We start from the raw sequence: 21,067 nt of genomic DNA on the forward strand, positions 1-21,067 counted from the left end.
CTTTCTTCGGGCGTACCAAGTAGAGAAGGAGGGGGCGGTTTCGCGCTCTCCCATTTTGGAAAATTTTGAATTTTGCATGTATGCACACATGCAAACGCACCCACGTATGGTTGATCCTCCCTCCCCCTCTCTATTTGAGCTGTCAGGTAGTCCCCAACTGCCGCAGTAGCCAGGGCCAGGGTGTGGCACACCAAACCCTTGCCCCCCACCCCGCCAAAATATTTTGTCATGGCAGAGAGAGCAAAAAATGACCATGCTAATAGAGTGCCCCTTCCGAAATCAAGGAGGTGCACCCCCCCCCCTCTTTCAAAGACCACATTGACAGAGTACCTACGGCGATCGCTCTAGAAGTCAACAATTAAAGGCAGCGCGAAACCACCAGTCGCCTTAGTGGAAACCAACTTTCGCACCTAATGACAAAGATAAATGAGATATAGTGCTTCGATTTTCTTTTCACTATGTCGACGTTGATAAGTTGTAACATAAGCATGAATTCTCGGAACTGGTCACACCCATCATCATCATTATCATCATCATCATCATCATAATCGTCGTCGTCGTCGTCGTCGTCGGCCTGACTACGTCCACTGCAGGACAAAGGCCTCTCCCATGTTCTGCCAGTCAACTCGATCCTGCATGTGCTTGCTGCTGCTACTTTATACCCGCAAACTTTCTAATCTCATCTGCCCACCTAACTTTCTGTCTCTCCCAAACCCGCTTGTCTTCTCTGGGAACCCGGTCAGTTATACTTAACGGCCAGCGGTTATCCTGCCTTCCCGCTACACACTCCTTACATGATTCACCAAATTACTGCGTTCTTTTAATAATTGTGGTACCATGTAATCATAATGTCTAGTTATTCTGTATTTACATGTATGCATTCTTCAATGTACGTAACCTGATAATTTTAACGTATAGAATGTTTCTTATGTGTAGTGTTTTGCGTGCTTTATAATCTCTTCCACTTTGCGCAGTCTGGCACAATTATAAAACTCGAAGTGACGCCGTAGTCGGCGTCACTACCATTTGGGGCGCCAGAGATGGCACGTGCTCGGTGGCCGCCTCAGCGAAGGTGATGAAGATTGAATAATGCTGTCATCCATTGGTGGATGTGGAGTGACTGACGAACTGTGCGCCGGAGCACTCCACTCTGGTGGATGGAGTGCAACAGGAGGGAATCTGCCAATGGAACCCATGCCCTCCCTCTGAAGCAAATGGCAGGGTCAGAATGGAATGCCATGCGCGCGTCTCTCATCTTGCACGAGTGGACACGCTGGGCACAGTGACGCTACGCTAGAAAACGTGAGCTCTGACGTGAGGCGCAACTAACGCAACTGGCGTTCGTTGGCGGGCCCAAATTCGACTTCCGGTTGAATCCACCGATTTTCACTGAGCAGAACAAGTTGCTCCGTGGAGTGGATCTCGTGAAGTAGCTATGTCTGTCAAAAACAAGAGATGGTTTGACCGCTTGCTCAGCAAAAATTTTTGTTTATTGGTAGTATTATTTCTAAACTACTTTTCAGTTTGGCTTTATTTTCGTTTTAGTTTCATTTAAGTATCCTGCCGCCCGGTTCTTGGCCCATCCCCCTCTGTGGGTGAGCGCCATCCATCAGAGGTTGTCATCATCATCATCATCATCATCATCATCATCATCATCATCATCATCATCATTAAGTAGCTGTTTCAGATCTGCCAATGGAATTTATAGGGAGAACTCTCAATCTGCCACTTGAAGAGACTTCCACATGGAGCAGAAGAAAGTATTACCGGAAGTGCTCCGAATCTGCCAATGGATGACACCATAAATAATAGGGAAAGCTTGTTTCAATTGATGTGTCTTAGCATGTGCGACACAACAATCATCAGCAGCAGCATCACGCGGCGAGAACGGGCGCGTGCTTGCCCCCCACCTTGTCGTAACCACGTCGGGGAAACGGAGCCGCCATAGACCACCGGTATCTTCAAAGAGGGACAAAGAAGCGCAGCCGACAGGTACCTTCAGACCTCGGGAGGGATACGAAGCTCAGGTCATGGCCACGCCGGACCAACCACAGACCGAGGCCGTCCCACCTCTGGCCGATGAAAAATGGGTCATGCTGCAAGACAGCGATGACGCAGCCAAGGAGGTGCTGCTTGAGGAGCAAGATGGGGACGCTGTAGGCGACGAGAAAAGCCTTGAGGGGTCGGTTGACGGACAGCAGAGCGCCTTTGACCCGCGAGAGTTCTTGTGCTGGTGTCGCTCGGCGTGGCAGGACCTTCCCATCTGCAACGACCGCTGGGACGCCATACGGCCATACGTCCTGGGTGTCGCCGTCACGTTGAATACTGTGAGTTGATACAGCACTTCACGCGGGTGCGGCACGGTCACAGATGTAGATGACGATTCCGCTAACCGCCCACATTTACAATCACTCTGCATGTACAGTGGCGGCCACTCCTAGGGTGAACACGGCTCCGTGTGCCAGCACTGCGCAGAGCGCATGCTTTGCGGGCCCACATCGAATCGAAGTGGCGCAACCGCATACGAGTGGGCCGCTGTTGCTGTTCTGGAGACAAGCAAGACCGGTGCTTAGCTTTAACGGAATGGTATGCTGTCCACATTGGCTGCACTGGCGTGGCGCAACTATGGCCATGCTGAGTCGTGTTCAGCCCAACGGGAGACGGCAATGTACAATCAATGCAAGCAATACTAAAGTTGAGGTCGAGATGGATGTTTCGAGTGTTGCCGAGAGAGGAATGTCGGTGGAGGCCAGCTTTTGACTAGTTCATGTATTCTTCATGGTAAAGTTTGACAATGTTGCAGGAACGCTGATTCTTTGGGAATACTTTGTCGGAGAATTAGTCATTTCCACAGATGGATCCAGAGGGAGAACCGGCCCCACATAAGTTGGACGTGTAAGTTGAGACAAAAAGTAGCTTCTCCAATTATGTCCATTTTCCTTCCTTTCTCGATAAGAATGTTTTGTGGGGTGAATACACTCCTCACTTAGTTTTAAGTATCATATTTCTCATATAAGCTCAGTCTTGTAGAAGTTCTGTATCCACACTCTTTTGTACGTACACATGCATAAAAGAAGTAGCAGTTGCGCCTTAAAGCTGTGTGACCGCTCTTTCGTGATGTAGAGCATAGGCAGAGGTGATTTGTGAGCTTCAGCAATTATTTGTAATTTGTGTGTAAATAAATACCTAATTCTACAGCCAGAGATGCTTAATTTTGAACATAAAAACAATGAAATCGTAGGCTTTTGATTTATGCGCATTGAGTGTTTCGTCGCATTGATATCGGGAAAAGAAAAGTTATTGTGTTGACGTTGGTTATGAAACGCGGCACATTAAACGTTTTATCGAACATCGTAGTGCCTTTCTCGAAAGAATCGACTATGGTCATACGCACAAAATAAATATACATCCTTAGGTGTGTTATACGGGTGTTTAGAGTTTTATTAACAGCCTTATTACGTCCTTAACTTTACAAATCAGGTGTAAGTAAAACACCCCTGCAACACCCCTTGTACACCTAATCTTAGGCGTGTTATAACAAGGCTAAAAATGCACGGCCTTCTTCTGACATGTTTCGCTTATATTTTAACTATACATGAACCGTCCTGATACCAGCTGCTTGATACCAGCGTCCTACTAGCTGCTTGCAGTTCTCGTAATGAATCGATGGAGGAAGTAAAGTAATGCAACTGAAACACAGTGTTCATTTATAAAGCACGCAAATTGCATAAACGGGAGACACCACAGGAACACCTCTTATCTAATGGAATAAGGGCCATTCCTATTGTATGTCTTCCTTTTATCTGTGTCGTTTGCGTGATTTGCAGCAGACTGAGGTCAATCAAGTCATATTGGCTACGCAAAAGGTTCACTTTATCTAACGAACGAAGTATTATGTTCTGTTTTGAACACAAGTTAACACGCCTAGCATAATCGATTTGCGTACACGAACATATAGCTACCACCGCCGAACGGGATATTTTTTCCTGTCCATTAGAAACCGCTTTGCTTCGCAGGTCCTGCATTTTCTGACGGAAATGGCGGTGCGTGGCGAACTGACCACGCTACACGTTCTGCTCACCTGTCTCGGTAACTTCACGATGGCGGTGTTTTGCACCGCCGTGTTCTCCTACACCACCCGATTCATCTCTCTCTTGGCGGCCAAGGCGAGCGCGGTGAAGAGGCTGGAGGTGAACGCTCTGCTGGTCGGTCTGCTGGTGGCCAACGTGGTTGTCCTACTGGCCGCTTGCTTTGCCGGTCTTTACGAGGTGATCGCTGGCTTCAAGGTTAGCTTTACGTTTAAATGAATCAGGATACGCTTGTGTTCGCGTAGGATACGCCTGTGCTTGCGTCTCAGCCATATATAGGTGTGCAAATCAGCCTTGCAGGTCCACAACCATGATGCATCTGAGGTTGAGAATGTGTAATCTAGCCTGCACCGTATACGCTTACTATTACATGCTAGGCGCCTTGCTGTCAGCACACACAAGTCATGCTGTCAGCACACGTCCCCGTCCAAGAGACATATTTACTTTTTTCTTTCCATATTATTTCTTAATATTTTCTTTCTCTCTCTTTTTTGCCTCTCATTCCCTAATACCCTTCCCCACGCAGAGTAGCAAGTCAGTGACACACACACACACACCGGCTAAATTCTGTGCTTTTCAAATAAGAGCTCTCTCGCTCTCTCTTTGGCCGCAAATACACACACACACACACACGAAGTAAAGGAACACTCAACGCTCCTTTACTTTTTGTGCGTGTTATTTGCGGCCAAAGCATGGCATTAAGCAAGTACCAACTAGGCCAACAATCAGTATTGTTGCGTTTAGTATGTCGGACATGTCCCGCCATTGTTTAGTGCGAATTTTATTGATTGATTTGTGGGGTTTAACGTCCCAAAACCACCATATGATTATGAGAGACGCCGTAGTGGAGGGCTCCGGAAATTTCGACCCCCTGGTTAAACAAAAGGTGATGTCACTATGAAAGGAACGACCACATGGGCGGTAAACTTGCGACTCGTTTAATCGCAGCAATACGCAGGAATACATTGCGACACGCTCAGGACCCAATAGATCCGCGCATCAGCCTAGTGCGGCAACCACCTATGTATCAAAAAAGATATCTTCCTCGGTTTGAGCGCAGCCATGGTTAAGGGATTATTATTTTTTTTTTCATAAAATGTTGCAAATGTTTTTGTCCAGTGGAAGGTTCTTTATATTTCCTTTTTTTTCCGGATGTTTACACACATGTTGCTTTTCACAATGATTAGGTCTTTTGTGTACCCTGTTTGCTCTGCCGTGCAGACGTCCTTTTCGATGATTGATTGATGATTGATATGTGGTGTTTAACGTCCGAAAATCACCATATGATTATGAGAGACGCCGTAGTGGAGGGCTCCGGAAATTTCGACCACCTGTGGTTCTTTAACGTGCGCCCAAATCTGAGCACACGGGCCTACAACATTTCCGCCTCCATCGGAAATGCAGCCGCCGTGCCGGGATTCGATCCCGCGACCTGCGGGTCAGCAGCCGAGTACCTTAGCCACTAGACCACCGCGGCGGGGCGCAGACGTCCTTTTCGTGCCCCGTGACATGGTCGGCTGCTAGATATGTGTGCGTGTGCCTTCCAATAAATTTTAGTTGCGAGCTCAGTGCCTTGTAGTCTCTTATTCAGTCCTTGTTTCTATTTTTGCGCTTTTTTACATCCCAAGCTATCTTCCACTGATAAAAATTTGATAAAAAAATTGGGTGGTTGCCCGTTGGGTTCGATGCATGCCATTATTGTGTATATATTGGTACTTCCTGGATGATAAAAGAAGCCGAAAGTTTACCCACCCGTGTAGTCGTACCTTCCACTGTTTTCACCGTCATTCCTTTGCGGTCAACATGTCATGCAGTCGTCACCAACTAGGCCAAACTCAAGTCCTTCTGAATGGCAACCGGGAGTCACTGATGTTTAATTCGAAGAAGTGTTTACTTGTCACGTTTCACAAGATTTGTGTGAGAAGCACGTAATTGTATCAGTTTAGATTGTCGCATACATTGCATGGAAAGCGTCTTTTCCTTCGTGCTCGACCGAAACTGACGAGGAGGAGGCTCGGATGTCGTTTCAACGTAATCAATCACATTTCGCCTGTGTAGTGATGTTCACCCTAAAATACACGCACCCCCACTGAGGCGCCCCGCCTGCCAGTGCAATATTTCTGTATATATTTGTACGACCTCGCGTCCCCTAATGAAGAATTCTACGCTCGGATGTCGCTTCAACGTAATAAATCACATTTCGCCTGTGTAGTGATGTTCACCCTAAAATACACGCACCCCCTCTGAGGTGTCCCTCCTGCCAGTTCAATATTTCTGTATATATTTGTACAATATTCTTAAAGAAAAGTGTGGCGAATATATGGGAGACATGTAATAAACGTACGGATTCGATAAGGAAAAACAAGTATTAGAATGAAATGAGGAAAGTTTCAGTGGGAAGGACCACATCTCGATTCAATACGTGCAAGTCCTGCGGCTGCTTGTGCATTGATTATGCTTAAAACTCGCGTCGGAAGAGAGTACACGAAAACTAAATGTGATAGTACAGACACTGCTATAAATCATCATGTACTACAACGAGAAACGCACTTCTCACTAACGGGACTCGGTGCTCGAACTAGGAGAAGAAAAAAGTGTTAACGAGAGTTGAGGGCCACTTTTCATTTGCGTTCTTTACACTAGCACGTATGGAAACTAGTTCGACGCGAAATGAGTGCATTTAAATTACAATAATACCGGATATTCAACGTCCCAAAACCACCATACGATTATGAGCGACGCCGTAGTGGAGGGATCCGGAAATTTTGACGACCTGGGGTTCTTTAAAGTGCTCCCAAATGTAGGTACGTGGGCCTCAAGTTCTATTTCCGCCTGCATCAAAAAACGCAGCTGCCACGGTAGTCGTTTTAAATTACGTTCCTTTATAAAAAGTTCGCCGGTATGACGTCACAGCAAAAACCACAAGCCCGGGTTGATTGGTTGATCATGGGAGAGGCTTTTGGCCTGCGGTGGGCGTAGGAAGGCTGATGATGGTAATTTCGGCAAGGTCAAGTACTTTCGCGTGTTCAAGAAGGTTAAGTTTGTCATTTCGCTGGGTTAAATAAAAAAACACGCGGCAGCCCTTGCAGATAGTTTTGGACACCAATGCATGTATATACTCAGCGGATTGTAATAATTTAGAGGACTACAACAAAGCTTTCTTTTTTTTAAAATAATACGCCCGCATCGGCGCAGACGGAACACTTAGGGTGCGAAGGCAAACCAACTAACACAACTATCTGACAAAGCTGCAGGACAGGCGCACGACACGGTTGCTTGTGTGGAAGTTAATTTGCGACTGAATGTCTTACAACTTAGATTTCAGAGGCTTCTTCGTACGCGAAACACTCGGCGTCTGCAGGCGTACAGAATGCGCCTCTCTACAGAGCTGCGGTCATTGCGCATTTGTGTTCGTTCTCTTCCCATAATGGGCGCTCTATCAATTGTGGACTTGTCAATTGATATTTTATAGAGACGATTTGACGTTTCAGGTTGGCCCGTTTCACTCTTGCCTGTCAATCAATCAATCAATCAATCAATCAATCAATCAATCAATCAATCAATCAATCAATCAATCAATCAATCAATCAATCAATCAATCAATCAATCAATCAATCAATCAATCAATCAATCAATCAATCAATCAATCAATCAATCGGTATCTTTGAAAGAGGAGGCCAAACTACAAGCCGCGATTACGGCTTGACAGCGGTCTTTGACCAATGGTCATGGTATGAACGCGTATGACCATCGTCATCGCCCGTAGCAACCGAATTTATCCGTTCTTAAGCTGTGAATGAATGTACAATGCCCTCTACGGAGAAAGGAAGCATTTAGGAGGGAGTATTGTACAGTGCAATAGAATTCAAGAAAGAAAAAGGAAGGAATAGAGAAAAAAAGGGAGAGATGTAGCACGTCAGGCCCTCGGACACAAGGCTTTAACTTTTGCTTCCCCCTTCCCCATTTTTACCGATATGGCAAGGACCCCAGAATCAGCTTTAGTATACTGTAAGCACACGCAAGAGGACCCACACGCAGAGCTGAAATGTGCTATACCACATTCTCGACTGTTTTCTGGCAGGTTTTCGCGTTGGCACGACGAGAGAAGCTTTTCGAGTGGTACCTGCAGCTGCCAATGGACGTGGTGCGAGGACCCGCACTCGTGGCAGCAGTGGTGTTGGTCCCCGCACTTGTGCTGCTCATGAAGGCCGATGTCGCCTCAACGTATCGCAGTTTCGTGCTCCACGGGCAAGACGCCAAGGAACTATGTACATCCAAAAAGCGACGGCTGGATCCACTGAAGAGTGAACCGAAGAAAGTACCCATCATGGTCGTCTGCTTTCTTGTGCTTGTGGTGATCATCAAGATGATGATTCCAACCAGAGGTAAGCCTGCTAGTGTTCCATAATGCAAGAAAAGGAACCGATGTTTGCGGTGAATTGCACGACGAAAAGTGCCGTGGTGTTCGAATCATTGAGGCGAGTTTGTTAAGCAGACGCAATATAAAAAAAGGCACATTATGTTGTCACATAAGCGTGTTACACTATAAGAATAATGCAATTTTCATGGTTGCGCACATAAGTGTGCTATGAGCATTATACAAAGCTCATGGATGCGGGAGGAAGAGTTGGTTTCGAACTATATTTTTCACGTTATCATTAAAAAAAAAACGGAAATTCATAGTTTTTTTTATTTTTGTCATTGATACTAAGGAAACGTATGAGTGAATAATCTTCCGTCAGACAGTAAATATGGCTTTTTGTCCTTTCAAACCAGCTGTGCATGCATAAACGTAGCTTAAAATAACCGCGTCGTCAGCAATGGTGTGAAGGTTGTTATTCATGATTCAAACTAGAGGCGTCATAAGAAGCCAAAACAACGCATGATGGCGCTGCGACTCTGGAAAGGCAGCGCCATCTTTGGTAGACAAGTAGAAATTTGGGATGTATATCGCGCGTCGTTTTTCCTTCCCGCCAACGCTTTTTGCCACTAGCTTACCTGCTCTTGTAGAGGACGCGCAGTGCCTTTGAGTCGCCTCACAATGTACGGGCTGCAGTGCGGCTTCAAAAATATCTCTGAGCTAGAAAAGCACTCCCAAAAAGTGAATTTAAGAAAAAGGAGAAAGGCTCGTTAGTCACGTTTATAATGTGGAGCAGACGATATGGAATAATAAGAGGCCCGAGTCACTGCGAAATGCATTTGTCAGGTTCGGGACAATACCGCGTACGACGTATGCCTCGAGGTAATTCGACACGTAGCCGCGTATTCTATCGATGTAGTGCATCGACGTTTACGAAAATAATATAATTGTGGTTTTGATTTGGTGTCTAACAGTAGCAGTCATGCACTGTCATGTGCAAACGTTTGCGGTGGGCTGAAAAAATAAATTAAAAACTAAACTTATGCGCTAATGCCATTAAAATGTCCGAGGAGTTTTAGAGTCTAGTTGAAGAGCTCGCCCCGTTTTTTTTTCCGGCTCGTGTCATGTTTGCTCTATTTTTCGTGAAAGTGGCTCTGTGTGAGTGTAGTTGAATCACAGGTGGGGTGTGGTATCGGTCACGCGACACGCAATTAGCGCGCACGTAAACGCGAACTCTGAGCACTGTGCGGAGTGTAATTAGCTTTCAAGTGTGTTCTGTCACCTTAATTTTCACTTCGTACGCTCTCGTGAAACATTTTGGCAGAGGTGCAAGCCTGAGGTTAGCTTTGAAACGTGTGCCATCATGTAACGCAACGCGCTGCTGAATATATATAGGCAAGCCTGAGAAGGCAGCTGCATGTTAAAAAAAAAATGGCAGCATATCCATGGAGTGAATGATAGATAGTGGGGCGATGCATCCGTCCGTCCATTCGTTCTTGCTTCCGTCCATCCATGCGTGCGTCTGTGTGGCCGCCCGTGCGTCCATCCGCCCGTCCGTGCGTGCGCCTGCTCGTGCGTCCGCACGTTCATCTGTGCGTCCGTCCCTGCTTTCGTCCATGCATCCGCTTTTGCGTCCGTCCATGCGTCCATCTGTCCGTGCAGCCATCCGTGCGTCCGTCCATGTATCATCTGTCTGTGCTTCCGTTCGTCCGCCTATTCAACACTCCAAGTACCACCATCTCGCATCTTTTCATCATATATTCCTCATATAGAAGCACCGTCATCCAGCGGACATTCCAAGGAGTGAATGAAAGGAGGCACACGCACACTTTATTACGGCTTGCGCTTCATGTCTGCTTCCCACCTTTAACCACCTCGAGTTCATGGTATACGCTAGTTCACTGTATTCATGGCACTGCGACCCAACGCTCGCTAAACCTTTCTAAAACCTAGGAGGTTACACCCAGCTAGTATAATGTAGCAACCCTTTCTTGTCTTCTGTGCGTTGTTGAACAATAAAAAATTCGCAGCGTGCGCGTTAACTAAAAGCCGAACGCTCCTGTCTCTCATTCCCCCTTAGCAACCATTGGCATGTACATTGAGCACTATTTTTTATTGTTACACAACGCACAGAAGAAATCTCTCACCGGCACCACCTTGGAGGTCAAAATGTTATACTTGTTACACACTACTACAACGGCTACGAGGGACGAACGGGTGTCGCTATAAGGAGCTTCACCCCTAAAACAGTTGCAATTGGCTATCCAGATTTCTCTTTCCTATAGTCGGCATGGTGATGCCAGAAGAAGCAGGATCTTTGTATTCGAGAAGGCACATGCAGCTGCAAAGCTGGCACTAAAGCACAGTTTAAGCTCGCAACCGCGGTATGCATCCACACAAATAATGAAGTCAATTCATGCACCAGTCAGCCCCACAGTTGGGCCAAACCGATACAGCTTTACACGTGCAAAGCGTCCCTCGGTTTTGTCAGCATTGTTGTGGCAGCCCACGACACAACAATACTTTGGACATCGCAGACGCTTCCGTGGCATCGCCGCTGCCATCGCAGAAGTTCAACTACGCACAGCGACCAGACATTGTGGAGAGACTACAGTTTCGAAAGTTCAGTAAACACTTCTGAATACAACACTCGTTAATTGGACAATCGAACGATTCGGACGTGTTCTCTGGCGCCGACCAGCATATGCATTGCTTAATGGAATCAAACTCTCGCTAATTTGGTCATATTTGGTTGCGACCCGGTTAATTCGGACGATACTAAAAGTGTGCCGAGAGCAAAGTGCCGAAATGTGAGACGCAAACGAACGAACATGGTGTTGGCCGACAGCTCAAACGGCCGCGGGCTTTCAGGAAGAGAAGGGGTGGTCACGATCCGCAGTCGTGTTTTTGGTACGTAATAAGGTATTACACTCAAATCTCAATGTAACGAACTCGTATATAACGAAGGATTGGTTATAGCGAAGTAAATGAAAAGTAGCCATCAAATAAATATTTTTCGACTATAACAAACGTATTCACGTGTAATATGCAACTTCGTTTTAATCAGGTTTGAGTGTACTGTGAAACACGTTTTGATTTAAGACACGGAGGTATTGACCCATGCTTTAATTCAAAGCGAATTCGCAAATATTGAAAATTTTGTTTCTTCCAAACGTCTTTTCCAACGTAATCACTGGTTTCGGGTCTTCTTCAGGAAAATGAAAGTGCAGTGATGTGTTAGACATTTCTCTTTTGTGTACTCGATGCTCTCGATATTTCAGCATTTGATTAATTCAAGCAATTTTTTCGGTCCCGTGAGATTCGAACTAACGGGGTTCTACGATAGTATCACTTTTAACTAAGCTGTTACGCAGGCGCACAGACCTCAGTTACAACTTCAAATTATTCAACACACCTCAATTAATAGGAGCGAAGTACACTTACGGCCAACTGCAGTTGGAACTTGTTGCGCGCTAAATACTGTCGATCATTTTGAGGCAAGTTGCATGACACTATGTTTCACAAATAAAGGTGTAAATATGTGGCTGCTCCTCATAAATTCACTGATTACTGAAAGGCATCCACCCATATATATATACTTCCTGTTTACATCTGCAGCCCCCTATCATGTTGTATCCAGTATTTCGACAATTTTTTCGGCATACGTTAAATCTGCTCTTGCACTTAAAGGTGATGTCGCCATGAGGTTGGCATAAAAGTGGGGTCTATTCATTGCTTGGTATGCCTAATGGCACACTGTGAGGCACGTGATCTAATTTGCCGGACTTTTTAGGTAACAACATCGTTAAGACAACACCAGTCGACACATCAATGCCGCTGCCTCGTATCGTTGACATAGGTTTGGCCATTTTGTTAGTTAGCTTCATCAATTCGAGTAATTGACATCAGTTAACGACTTCGTTGCTCCATGGTTGCTCAGAAGCCGTCAACCTCAGTTGGGGGCAACAATAGATGGTGGAAGTGGAGTTAAGCTTTCCATCTAACCGGATGCGACTACGACTTGTGGCAATTGATGTTCGGCGTAACTGAGAATAGTGCGTCTGTGCAACTACGGAATCGTGGTTGCACTGTGGTAAGGGTTTCGGGCTCCTAAGGTCAAGCACGCATGTGCGATTCTCGGTCATGGAGGGTCCCTTTCGAAGGGGACTTGGGTGTATGCATGTGTTATAAAATTAGAATTCGTAAAAATAAACTCGGAGTCTCCGCTCCCTACTTATGAACGTATAGCAGTTATGGTACGTGCAACTTGAGAAATCCTAACGTTTTGCTTTTGTTTCTGCGCAGTTCGAGCCCGCAAAGGCGCTTCTGCAGCGAGAGGCGGCATCTAGGAAAGGAGACACAGTTCTAGGATGCTGATAAAGTGTCGGCTGCAGACCTGGACATTCGAAATAATGACTAAGGTAGTACAGAGTTTAGAAAGAAAGCTAAATTTTCTCCCAAATCCTCTCTTCAATCCTAGAGCCCAGCTGTCGACCCTTCTAGAAGCTCCTAAATTCGTACCGCCACTCTTTGTTCATCTTGGCCACGCCGCGTTCGCTTGGACCCGTTAAATCATCCGCTTGGGCATGTAGAAACGTTGGAGAAAAATAAAGAGTGATTCCACACCAATTATCGCAGCAGTGGCCCAGTTTGTATGACGTTGGCTTCGGCTAAATGAAGTGGGTGGTTCGAATTCTGCCCGGAGGTACCAACTTGTTTAGAGGAAAAGCCTGGCAGGCTTTGTAGCAGTCCCATCAATGCAAAGCATGCCTTTGAAATGCAAAGCAACCAAGGGTGAGAGACAATGAGCGAAGGGTAAGGCTGGAGCCCTATAGTCCGGGCCCCATTGGCTCGCACCACTCCACGGGTGCGTTGGATCAACGTCGAAGCGGTTGCAGCACTTCTCGACGGCAGCTGTGTTGCAGATACTCTTCGCTTTCGCTCAGCACCCAAATACGTCCCGGACAATGTGACTGGACGTAAAGTTATCTTACACTTTAAAGTAACTGTTCCTCCCCCCCCCCCCCCCCAAAAAAAAGAAAGCTTCCATGTTATGCACTACGATAGCATGACCACATAATGGTATTTTGTTGCTTGTATTTTCTTAGTTTTAAAGTATCATGAGCTCGTATACATAGCCACGCTGTCCGCACGGTATAGGTGCAAGGAAGAGTGTGTCTAGAAGGATGTCCGTCTGCTTTTTGTATGCTGTGCACAAAAAGAACGAGTGGTGCTATGTAGCGAGATTTGCTTAATAAGCAATATAAATTCCTCGCACTGACAATTGCCATTTTCCGACGTTGCGTTTTTCGACGCGACCAGGCCTATCGATCTCTACTCACTTTTATGAACCGAACTAACGTAGCCACCCGGTTATAGATGGACTGTTTTTGTATGTGTACTTATACTTGTCAGAGTATTCGGAATTCATTTTACTTTTTCCCACTTTATCTCTTCCTATTATGCTGTCCTCTATGTGTATAATAATAATAATAATAATAATAATAATAATAATAATAATAATAATAATAATAATAATAATAATAATAATAATAATAATAATAAAAAAATATATTTGGCTCTTACAGCAGTTCTTGTCTCTCTGGCTGATATACCTGTTATTAAGCGGAAACTTTAGTAGTTTAACAACGTGACACCCATTGAAACTTCAGGCTTCGCTACAACGCTTGGTCTCAACCGAGCGTCAATGCGTATACAGGCAAATGGGCAACTGTATTGGTTCATATACATCCCGAAAAACAGACGTCACGCGAAACAGGAGGTATTGTATTTAATGGATCGATGTAACTTCCTGGGGCTACAGAAGCCACCAGCGGACAGGGCACACCAATATAGATGACTATAGGGGTAAAAAGCATGATCTATCTGTGTAGGAAGAGGGCTAGAAAACATGGAAGCAATGTGAAGGCCGAGAACACAACTGGTAACGACGCATGTGTAGCCCATGACCCAAGAACCGGCAGTGGGAGTTGTTCTGTAGAGCGGCAATAGATATAGCTTGCACTGATTGATTTGTGGGGTTTAACGTCCCAAAACCACCATATGATTATGAGAGACGCCGTAGTGGAGGGCTCCGGAAATTTTGACCGCCTGGGGTTCTTTAACGTGCACCCAAATCTGAGTACACGGGCCTACAACATTTCCGCCTCCATCGGAAATGCAGCCGCCGCAGCCGGGAATCGAACCCGCGACCTGCGGGTCAGCAGACGAGTACCTTAGCCACTAGACCACCGCGGCGGGGCGATATAGCTTGCACTGAAAACACTGAAACGGCTATGCTGCTACACCACATCACACACGCAACGTTTGTTCATGACGTCATGAGTTATTGTTGTCTTTACATTGCTTGCAAATGAAGTTGTGTTATTGACGCATAGAGGCCAAACAGTTCCGGCCACATCGTTACCATACTGAAGCAGGCTAAGTGCGATGTGATTATGCTGCCTTTACATCATCAAGGCCGCCATGTTGGTAAACCAGTACCTTATGAAGCAGCGACCATGATGGCACGTGCAGGGGGAAAGGATTGAAAATGATATTGTAACGCATTTTTGGTAGCGAAGCAAGCAGGTAAGTTCGAAGTATTTTTCAGGTGAACTTGTGCCCAAGATAAAAACAAGTGACGCAGTCAATGCAGCGATAGCGCTGAACCTAATCGTTGGTCGTTGTCTCCTTTATAATAATAAAAAAAACATTGATAAACAGTGAAATGAGTTAGCTTTTTATAAATGCGTCACAGTACGTTCTGGTGTCGTAACTGATGATCGTGCGCAGTCTGGAACGTTCTACAGTGGTCGACATATATGTCTAGAACAACGGTGCGTCGCTTTCTCGAAACAGCAAAAGCGACATATACAGTCCGAAATATAGGCCACATCTGAGCCTGGATGGTGCCAATGATGTGCCTGTCTTACAGTTTCCGTTCCTATTTATCACAACTCCCAAGCTGACTGTTTTCATCAGAGGTGCCGTCAAGTGTATAGCACCGAAAAAAAAAAACAGGGTGTATTATCCCGGATCGCTTTTTGTATACTACGAACTTATTCTCGGTTCGCGCTATCGTATCATACAGAGATTGTTTCTTTTAATTTTTTTGCGCCTTTTTTGTTTTTGCGCCAAACAATTCAAAGTTCTTTCGATGACTACAGCGTCGCGTCCGCGGGAAAAAAAGAATAAAAAAGTGCGAGGAAGGGGCGCCAATAAGTCTGCGCATGATCGAATGTGGCTCGTTTGAAACTGCAGATGTCGCTCGTGCTGTTCCGATTACGACGCTCCGTCCGTCCTAAACATGCCAGTTTACGACTGTATTCAACCATGCGCATCGGGCATGCCATGTTGTAGAACAGTCGGTGAAGCAGCGGGCGAGTTGAAACACGGCCCGCGTCAAGCAATAAAGTGCATCGGAACGGACTGAAAAAAAAAAGACCACAGTGTAAAAAAAAAGAAGTAGGTGTGTTTATGACGTACTTTCTCGAGTGTACGTACAGCGATGGAAAGCCTAAGCTGAAAAAAAAAATGTTGGAGGACGTTTGAGCTTCGGCTTTTTGGAGTATAGAACACGATATCGTATCAAGAGTCGGCGCATACGCACGATGACAAGAAAGCTGAAAAAAAAAAAAAACGAAACAACCAAAGACGCGAGAACATTGTGTTGAAGCTCAAGGGTGATTGATTTCTTCCTAATCCATTTTCAATATAGAACATTTTCTACATACTAACCACCGATTTCTTGGCGGATTCCGCACGGTGAGGTGGAGCCGTAAATCAAGAAACAAGCAATCAACCTGCCCGAACCCCTCATTCACACTTGAGAAGCAAAAACTAAAAGTGCCACAGCAGCCGGAAAACCCCGTACGCACGATTTGAACAACGTTTTCATTTGTTTTGGCGCCCCTCGTGCTCGTCTTCGGCGTCGCAGCCTTCGGCACATTGAAATTTTATTTCATTTTACCCGTTTCCTGAGCATTCAATTTCGTACTGAATGCAAGTTTTGCATTCAAAACAACAAAACAAACAAACAAAAAAACTTTCATCTCTTGAAACCGTGTTCCGGGAGATATATCCAACAGAAACAACACGAATGGAAGCACCGGAAATAGCGGCGGTAATATAAGCGCCTGTGCGAGACAGGTTGGCGGCTAGCCGACTTGCTGCTGCTGCACCTTTCATTTGCAGTCTTCCAGCAAGCTTAATTCAAATCAGATCCTCGATGGACATGTCCTTGCAGCATCCGTGAGCATTGTCATGCTGCAAGGGTAGTTTGCGACTGCGCCTGTACGAACCATAGAGTTTCTCAAAATTAACTAGAGGGCACTCTGGCGCTGCGATCGTTCAGCGACCATGGGAATGATGGGTAGTACGCATATTTGCCTAGTCTTCATACTTGCGGGCGGCGAATTGTACTTGCGGCTTCGTTTATTACTGGTTACGGTTTTGTTTTGAAAGAAAGAACGAACCCTTTCGAACTTAAAGACTTGATTCAAAATAGTAAGCTTAAAAGAATAAGGTTGTGAAGCGCAAATGGTGAACATTTGCTAATTTATGTTTTCGTGAAAAAGCAGCTCCAAGCCACACGAACACACACGGAGCCAGAAGCAGGCCAGAAGTACGAAAATTAGACAAATGTGTGAACTACCCATCATTCCCATGCTCGTTGAAGCGCCGTGTGTTGCAACTCCCATAGACACCAGCGCCAGAGTTCCTTCTAGTAAGTATTGTGGGAAACTCTATGGTACAAACCACCCCCGACTCCTTCGCCACCATTTTGAAATTGCGGCCAGTTACTTACGTCACCTGGTATTAAGCCAGCACAGTCAAAGTACGGCTTAGATGTTCCGCTTGCGCGTGGCGGAAGAACTGGCATCGTGTACTCAAAATATAAAGGGCGTAGTTTTGTCCCACCACAACAATCGTCGTCTATCTTGCGTCCCTTTTCCCTGAACTATTGCTGGGCGGCCGGCACTTTCACGAACGACATCCGCTTTATCATCGTGACATAGCTTTCATGATAAGACGGTGTCCAGCGCCCAGTTTTTAAGATGGGAAGCAGAAGCAAGCCGAATGATGATTATCGTTGTAGGACAAAGGAACACCCTTCTTACTGGATCTTTTTTTAGAGTGTACAGATATTTTGCGCTGGGTGCACGGTGTGTATTTCCGACTGCTTAGGCAGCAAACCGAGTGGATTTACGGTGAGTTTTGTCGCTTTCGCCATCTTCGAGGTCAAGTGTGAACTGCTACCTATATCGATAACCTAATCGGAATGTGCTCGTATAGGCCTTTCCAATCGCTAGTCCGGCTTCTCTTCACAGTGGACATCTAAACCGCACCGCACAGAAAGCCGAAATGATAATGCTCCACGGCTTCATGCGTGTGGCGTGACGTAACACGGTGGGGTGAGCGATTCTATCGGCTCTTTTGGCAATCTCGTGTAGGCAATAGCCAAGCACCTCGGAGTTTAGTCTGCCCGTCTCTCCAAGATGGGCGTATACGTAAACGGTAAATGGTGTATTAAATAGCTCGCCGTTTGTTTGCGACGAACTACGCATTACACGGTTAAATGATGAAATACCGTGTTAAACAAATCGTGCCATGGAGCAAGGCGTCGCCGATTCGAGCCCCCGGTCCCACTCGAATAGAATATTTTTATGGCTTTATTCGCGTGTAGAGTGTCAATTTTTATGAAAGTGAACACGGGAGCACGTGGCCTGCGTGCTCCGGTGGCTGCTGGCAGCGCGTTCAAGTGGGAGCGAGAGCAACCACAGCATCTTTTCGCGTCATCTCGCGGCGAGCAAAACAACCATTTGTTGCTGATATAGAACGGCAAGATTGCAACCCCTCCCCTTTCAAGGGGATCACCGGCTCTCGCGTAATCGCCGTTAGGGGGAGAGGGTCGCAATCTTGCCGCTGGTTACATATAAGCAAAGAATGGTTGTTTTGCTCGCCGCGAGATGGAGCGAAAAGAGACTGTGGTTGCTCTCGCTTCCGCTTGAACGCGCTGCGAGCAGCCGCCGGAGCTCGCAGGCCACGTGCTCCCGTGTTCCCTTTCATAAAAATTGACAGTGTACCTCAAACTTTCGCTCCCGAAAACACTGATTCCTCGCTCATATAACCAATGACGCCGTCGCCGAGGCTGAAATTTCTGCGAAATGGCCTGTTTACGTAGAACGTTTCACTGGTTTACTGGAGGAATGAGGCCCTAGTGAGACGAACACAAGAAGAGACATTGGTGAACGCCTATACTAACAACTGCTCTTTAGCGCTATCGTGCCAACAGAAGCACACGACGGATACACGCAATTCACAAATCACCAGCGAAGGGCACCCTCGAACACTTGCTTCACCTCGTAGGAGCTTTCCGCTGTCTCGGTTCAACCCCGCCAGCAGTGTTTGTCGTCTGCAGGTATTTTACTTAATCTCAGACTGGCTACGACTGTAGTCATCTTCGTGGGTGTGGACGGAATAGTGGATTTGAACAGTAAGGTCACTCCCTACGACAGTTTAGAACTTCAAGTAGTCACCTTCTCTGAGCTTTGTTAAGGGCACTGGCATGGTGCGTGCCATCTCTAACGGGTCCACATGGAAGCGCAGTTGTAGTGAAGGGTAGTTCATATGTACATCTATATTGGCACAAGCGTAACAAGAGACCAAGAAGTCACAGGACAGAGTAGATTTTCCTGTTTTTTCAGGTGTTTACTAAAAACACATCAAGGTGAAAGTCTTCAAACATCCAATAAACAATTTTGGTGTCATTAAGTGAACCATTTAATGAATATCTCTTCTTTCCCAGTATACAGCACTGATCCTCCTCCCTGAATCGGTCGGCACCCAACGCTGTGCTGTACTGTCTTCGTGGTCGGATCACAATTTTATAAGCAGCGACGTCATCGTACGTCATGATACAGAATCAAATTTTGGCCATCAGTGATGACATCGTGATGACTTCGCAAATACCATCTATGTTATACCCTTCTTTTTTAACCGAGGATATGTACAGATATAACACACAAACTTTCTGTACCATCTCTTGGTCAGCGCCGATACAAGATCGTTTCCTAATGAGGCACTGAGGACATTAGTTTTGATTATAGAATGAAAATGTAGGTCACATTCAGAACGTCGGGCTGCTGTTGTGCCGGAAGGGAGTTTTTGACCAACCATACGACTAAGGTAGTTCTTCTGAATACGGGAGTGTTTTTTTTTATTGAGACATAGACTATATTTGCACTGCCTCTTTCAGGGGTCATCGTTCAATCCATTCGCTCCTGGAAGCTGTGCTCTACTCTTCATACCAGTTACCACAACATGTAAAACACACGAATGACTAATTAATGACTAGGCGTAACATGGAGACACGCAGATTTAAGTCACCGATCGTCCTCGAAGGAGGGATCCGTTGGCGATATTTTTTGCCCAGCGATCCCGTCTACGGAAAATCGCATCGGGAGCTCCTCGCATGTATTGCCGCAACAGCAATTATTAACAGCATTTATTTCCCGAATAAATATTCACCTGACGCAGCGACTACCCTTTAAAGCTGAAATCGTTAGCAATCTAGGAAGAACGCGACGACAATCTCTTGACTATATTGCGTGGTTGAGGGGCGCTCGGTGAAAATATTCGACATCCCCCTCTCTCCCATTGTGGCGAAACTCTGACAGTAGGATGCGTGAGGTGTATTTACAACGAGGTAGGGTTGGGAAGGCCGATTCGCCTTCCTCGACAAAGCCAGGCGTGCCGCTATCATCTGGAGGGCCCTCAACGAAGGAGTCCACCCAGAGGACCTAAATGCCATCGTCAATATATTGTTATGTTTGAATGAGACGGGTAGAGGTTGAAAGGAGCCGTTTATTAGGTCGTGAGGGGCAGCTCAGACGCGGCCGACTGGTTAGAGATCCTCCTGATCCTCCTCTTCCTTTCTAACTCCGGGTGACAAGTGCGTTCACCGTATACGCTTTATTGTCTTCGTGCATGTGCGCAACATTCCTCTCTGCGCAGATGAAGGCCACCGGACGAGCCAGTCAAGTTGTCGTGGCATGTAGTTTCAGGCGGGCAACATGAACCACTTGAGTTTTTGAAGCTTGTCGACTTCTCGCCGTGAGACGAGCTATTACATAGTTGACCTCTGTAAGTCTGTCGACAATGACAAAAGGTCCATCGTAAGTGGCTAAAAACTTTTGGCATAACCCGCGCTTGCGCATCGGAGTCCACAACCACACCAGATCACCACGGCGATAAATCACTGGTCGACGGTGAATGTCATAGCGTGCCTTCGCTTTGTCTTGCGATGCCAATGTGCGTAGTCGAGCTATGCGACGTGTGTCTCTTCGGCGAGGCAGAGAGTCTCGGCGACAGTGACGTTGTCGTGGTCACAGAAAGGCAACATTGTGTCGATTGTGTGCCGGGGCGAAGGTGCATAAAGCAAAAAGAAAGGGCTATAACCTGTAATCTCATGCTTCGCAGTGTTTAACGCCTACGTAATGAACAGGAGTATGTCATCCCAGTTCTTGTGGACGAATGAGACATACATAGACAACATGTTGATATTGGTGCGGTTGGTACGCTCCGTCAGCCCATTATTTAATGGTGAGGGGCAACT

At 46.2% G+C, this 21,067-nt stretch overlaps 1 protein-coding gene across 1 annotated transcript; it reads left to right on the forward strand.

Moving 5' to 3' along the window:
* The first annotated feature begins 1,894 nt into the window (after positions 1–1,894).
* On the forward strand, positions 1,895–13,080 carry LOC142765092 (uncharacterized). Its single transcript, XM_075865658.1, has 4 exons — positions 1,895–2,327; positions 4,017–4,286; positions 8,170–8,473; positions 12,754–13,080. The coding sequence occupies exons 1-4, from the start codon at positions 2,031–2,033 to the stop codon at positions 12,795–12,797; spliced, it is 915 nt and encodes a 304-aa protein (XP_075721773.1). The 5' UTR covers positions 1,895–2,030; the 3' UTR covers positions 12,798–13,080.
* The last annotated feature ends 7,987 nt before the right edge of the window (positions 13,081–21,067 follow it).

Source organism: Rhipicephalus microplus, chromosome 6 (assembly GCF_043290135.1).
Source record: "Rhipicephalus microplus isolate Deutch F79 chromosome 6, USDA_Rmic, whole genome shotgun sequence".
Classification (NCBI taxonomy): domain Eukaryota; kingdom Metazoa; phylum Arthropoda; class Arachnida; order Ixodida; family Ixodidae; genus Rhipicephalus; species Rhipicephalus microplus.

Excerpts from the sequence above, each read along its gene's own strand:
- LOC142765092 (XM_075865658.1), top strand. The coding sequence starts at position 2,031 with ATGGCCACGCCGGACCAACCACAGACCGAGGCCGTCCCACCTCTGGCC. Across the intron at positions 4,287-8,169 it reads AGGTGATCGCTGGCTTCAAG|GTTTTCGCGTTGGCACGACG; the intron begins GTTAGCTTTACG and ends GTTTTCTGGCAG. Across the intron at positions 8,474-12,753 it reads GATGATGATTCCAACCAGAG|TTCGAGCCCGCAAAGGCGCT; the intron begins GTAAGCCTGCTA and ends GTTTCTGCGCAG.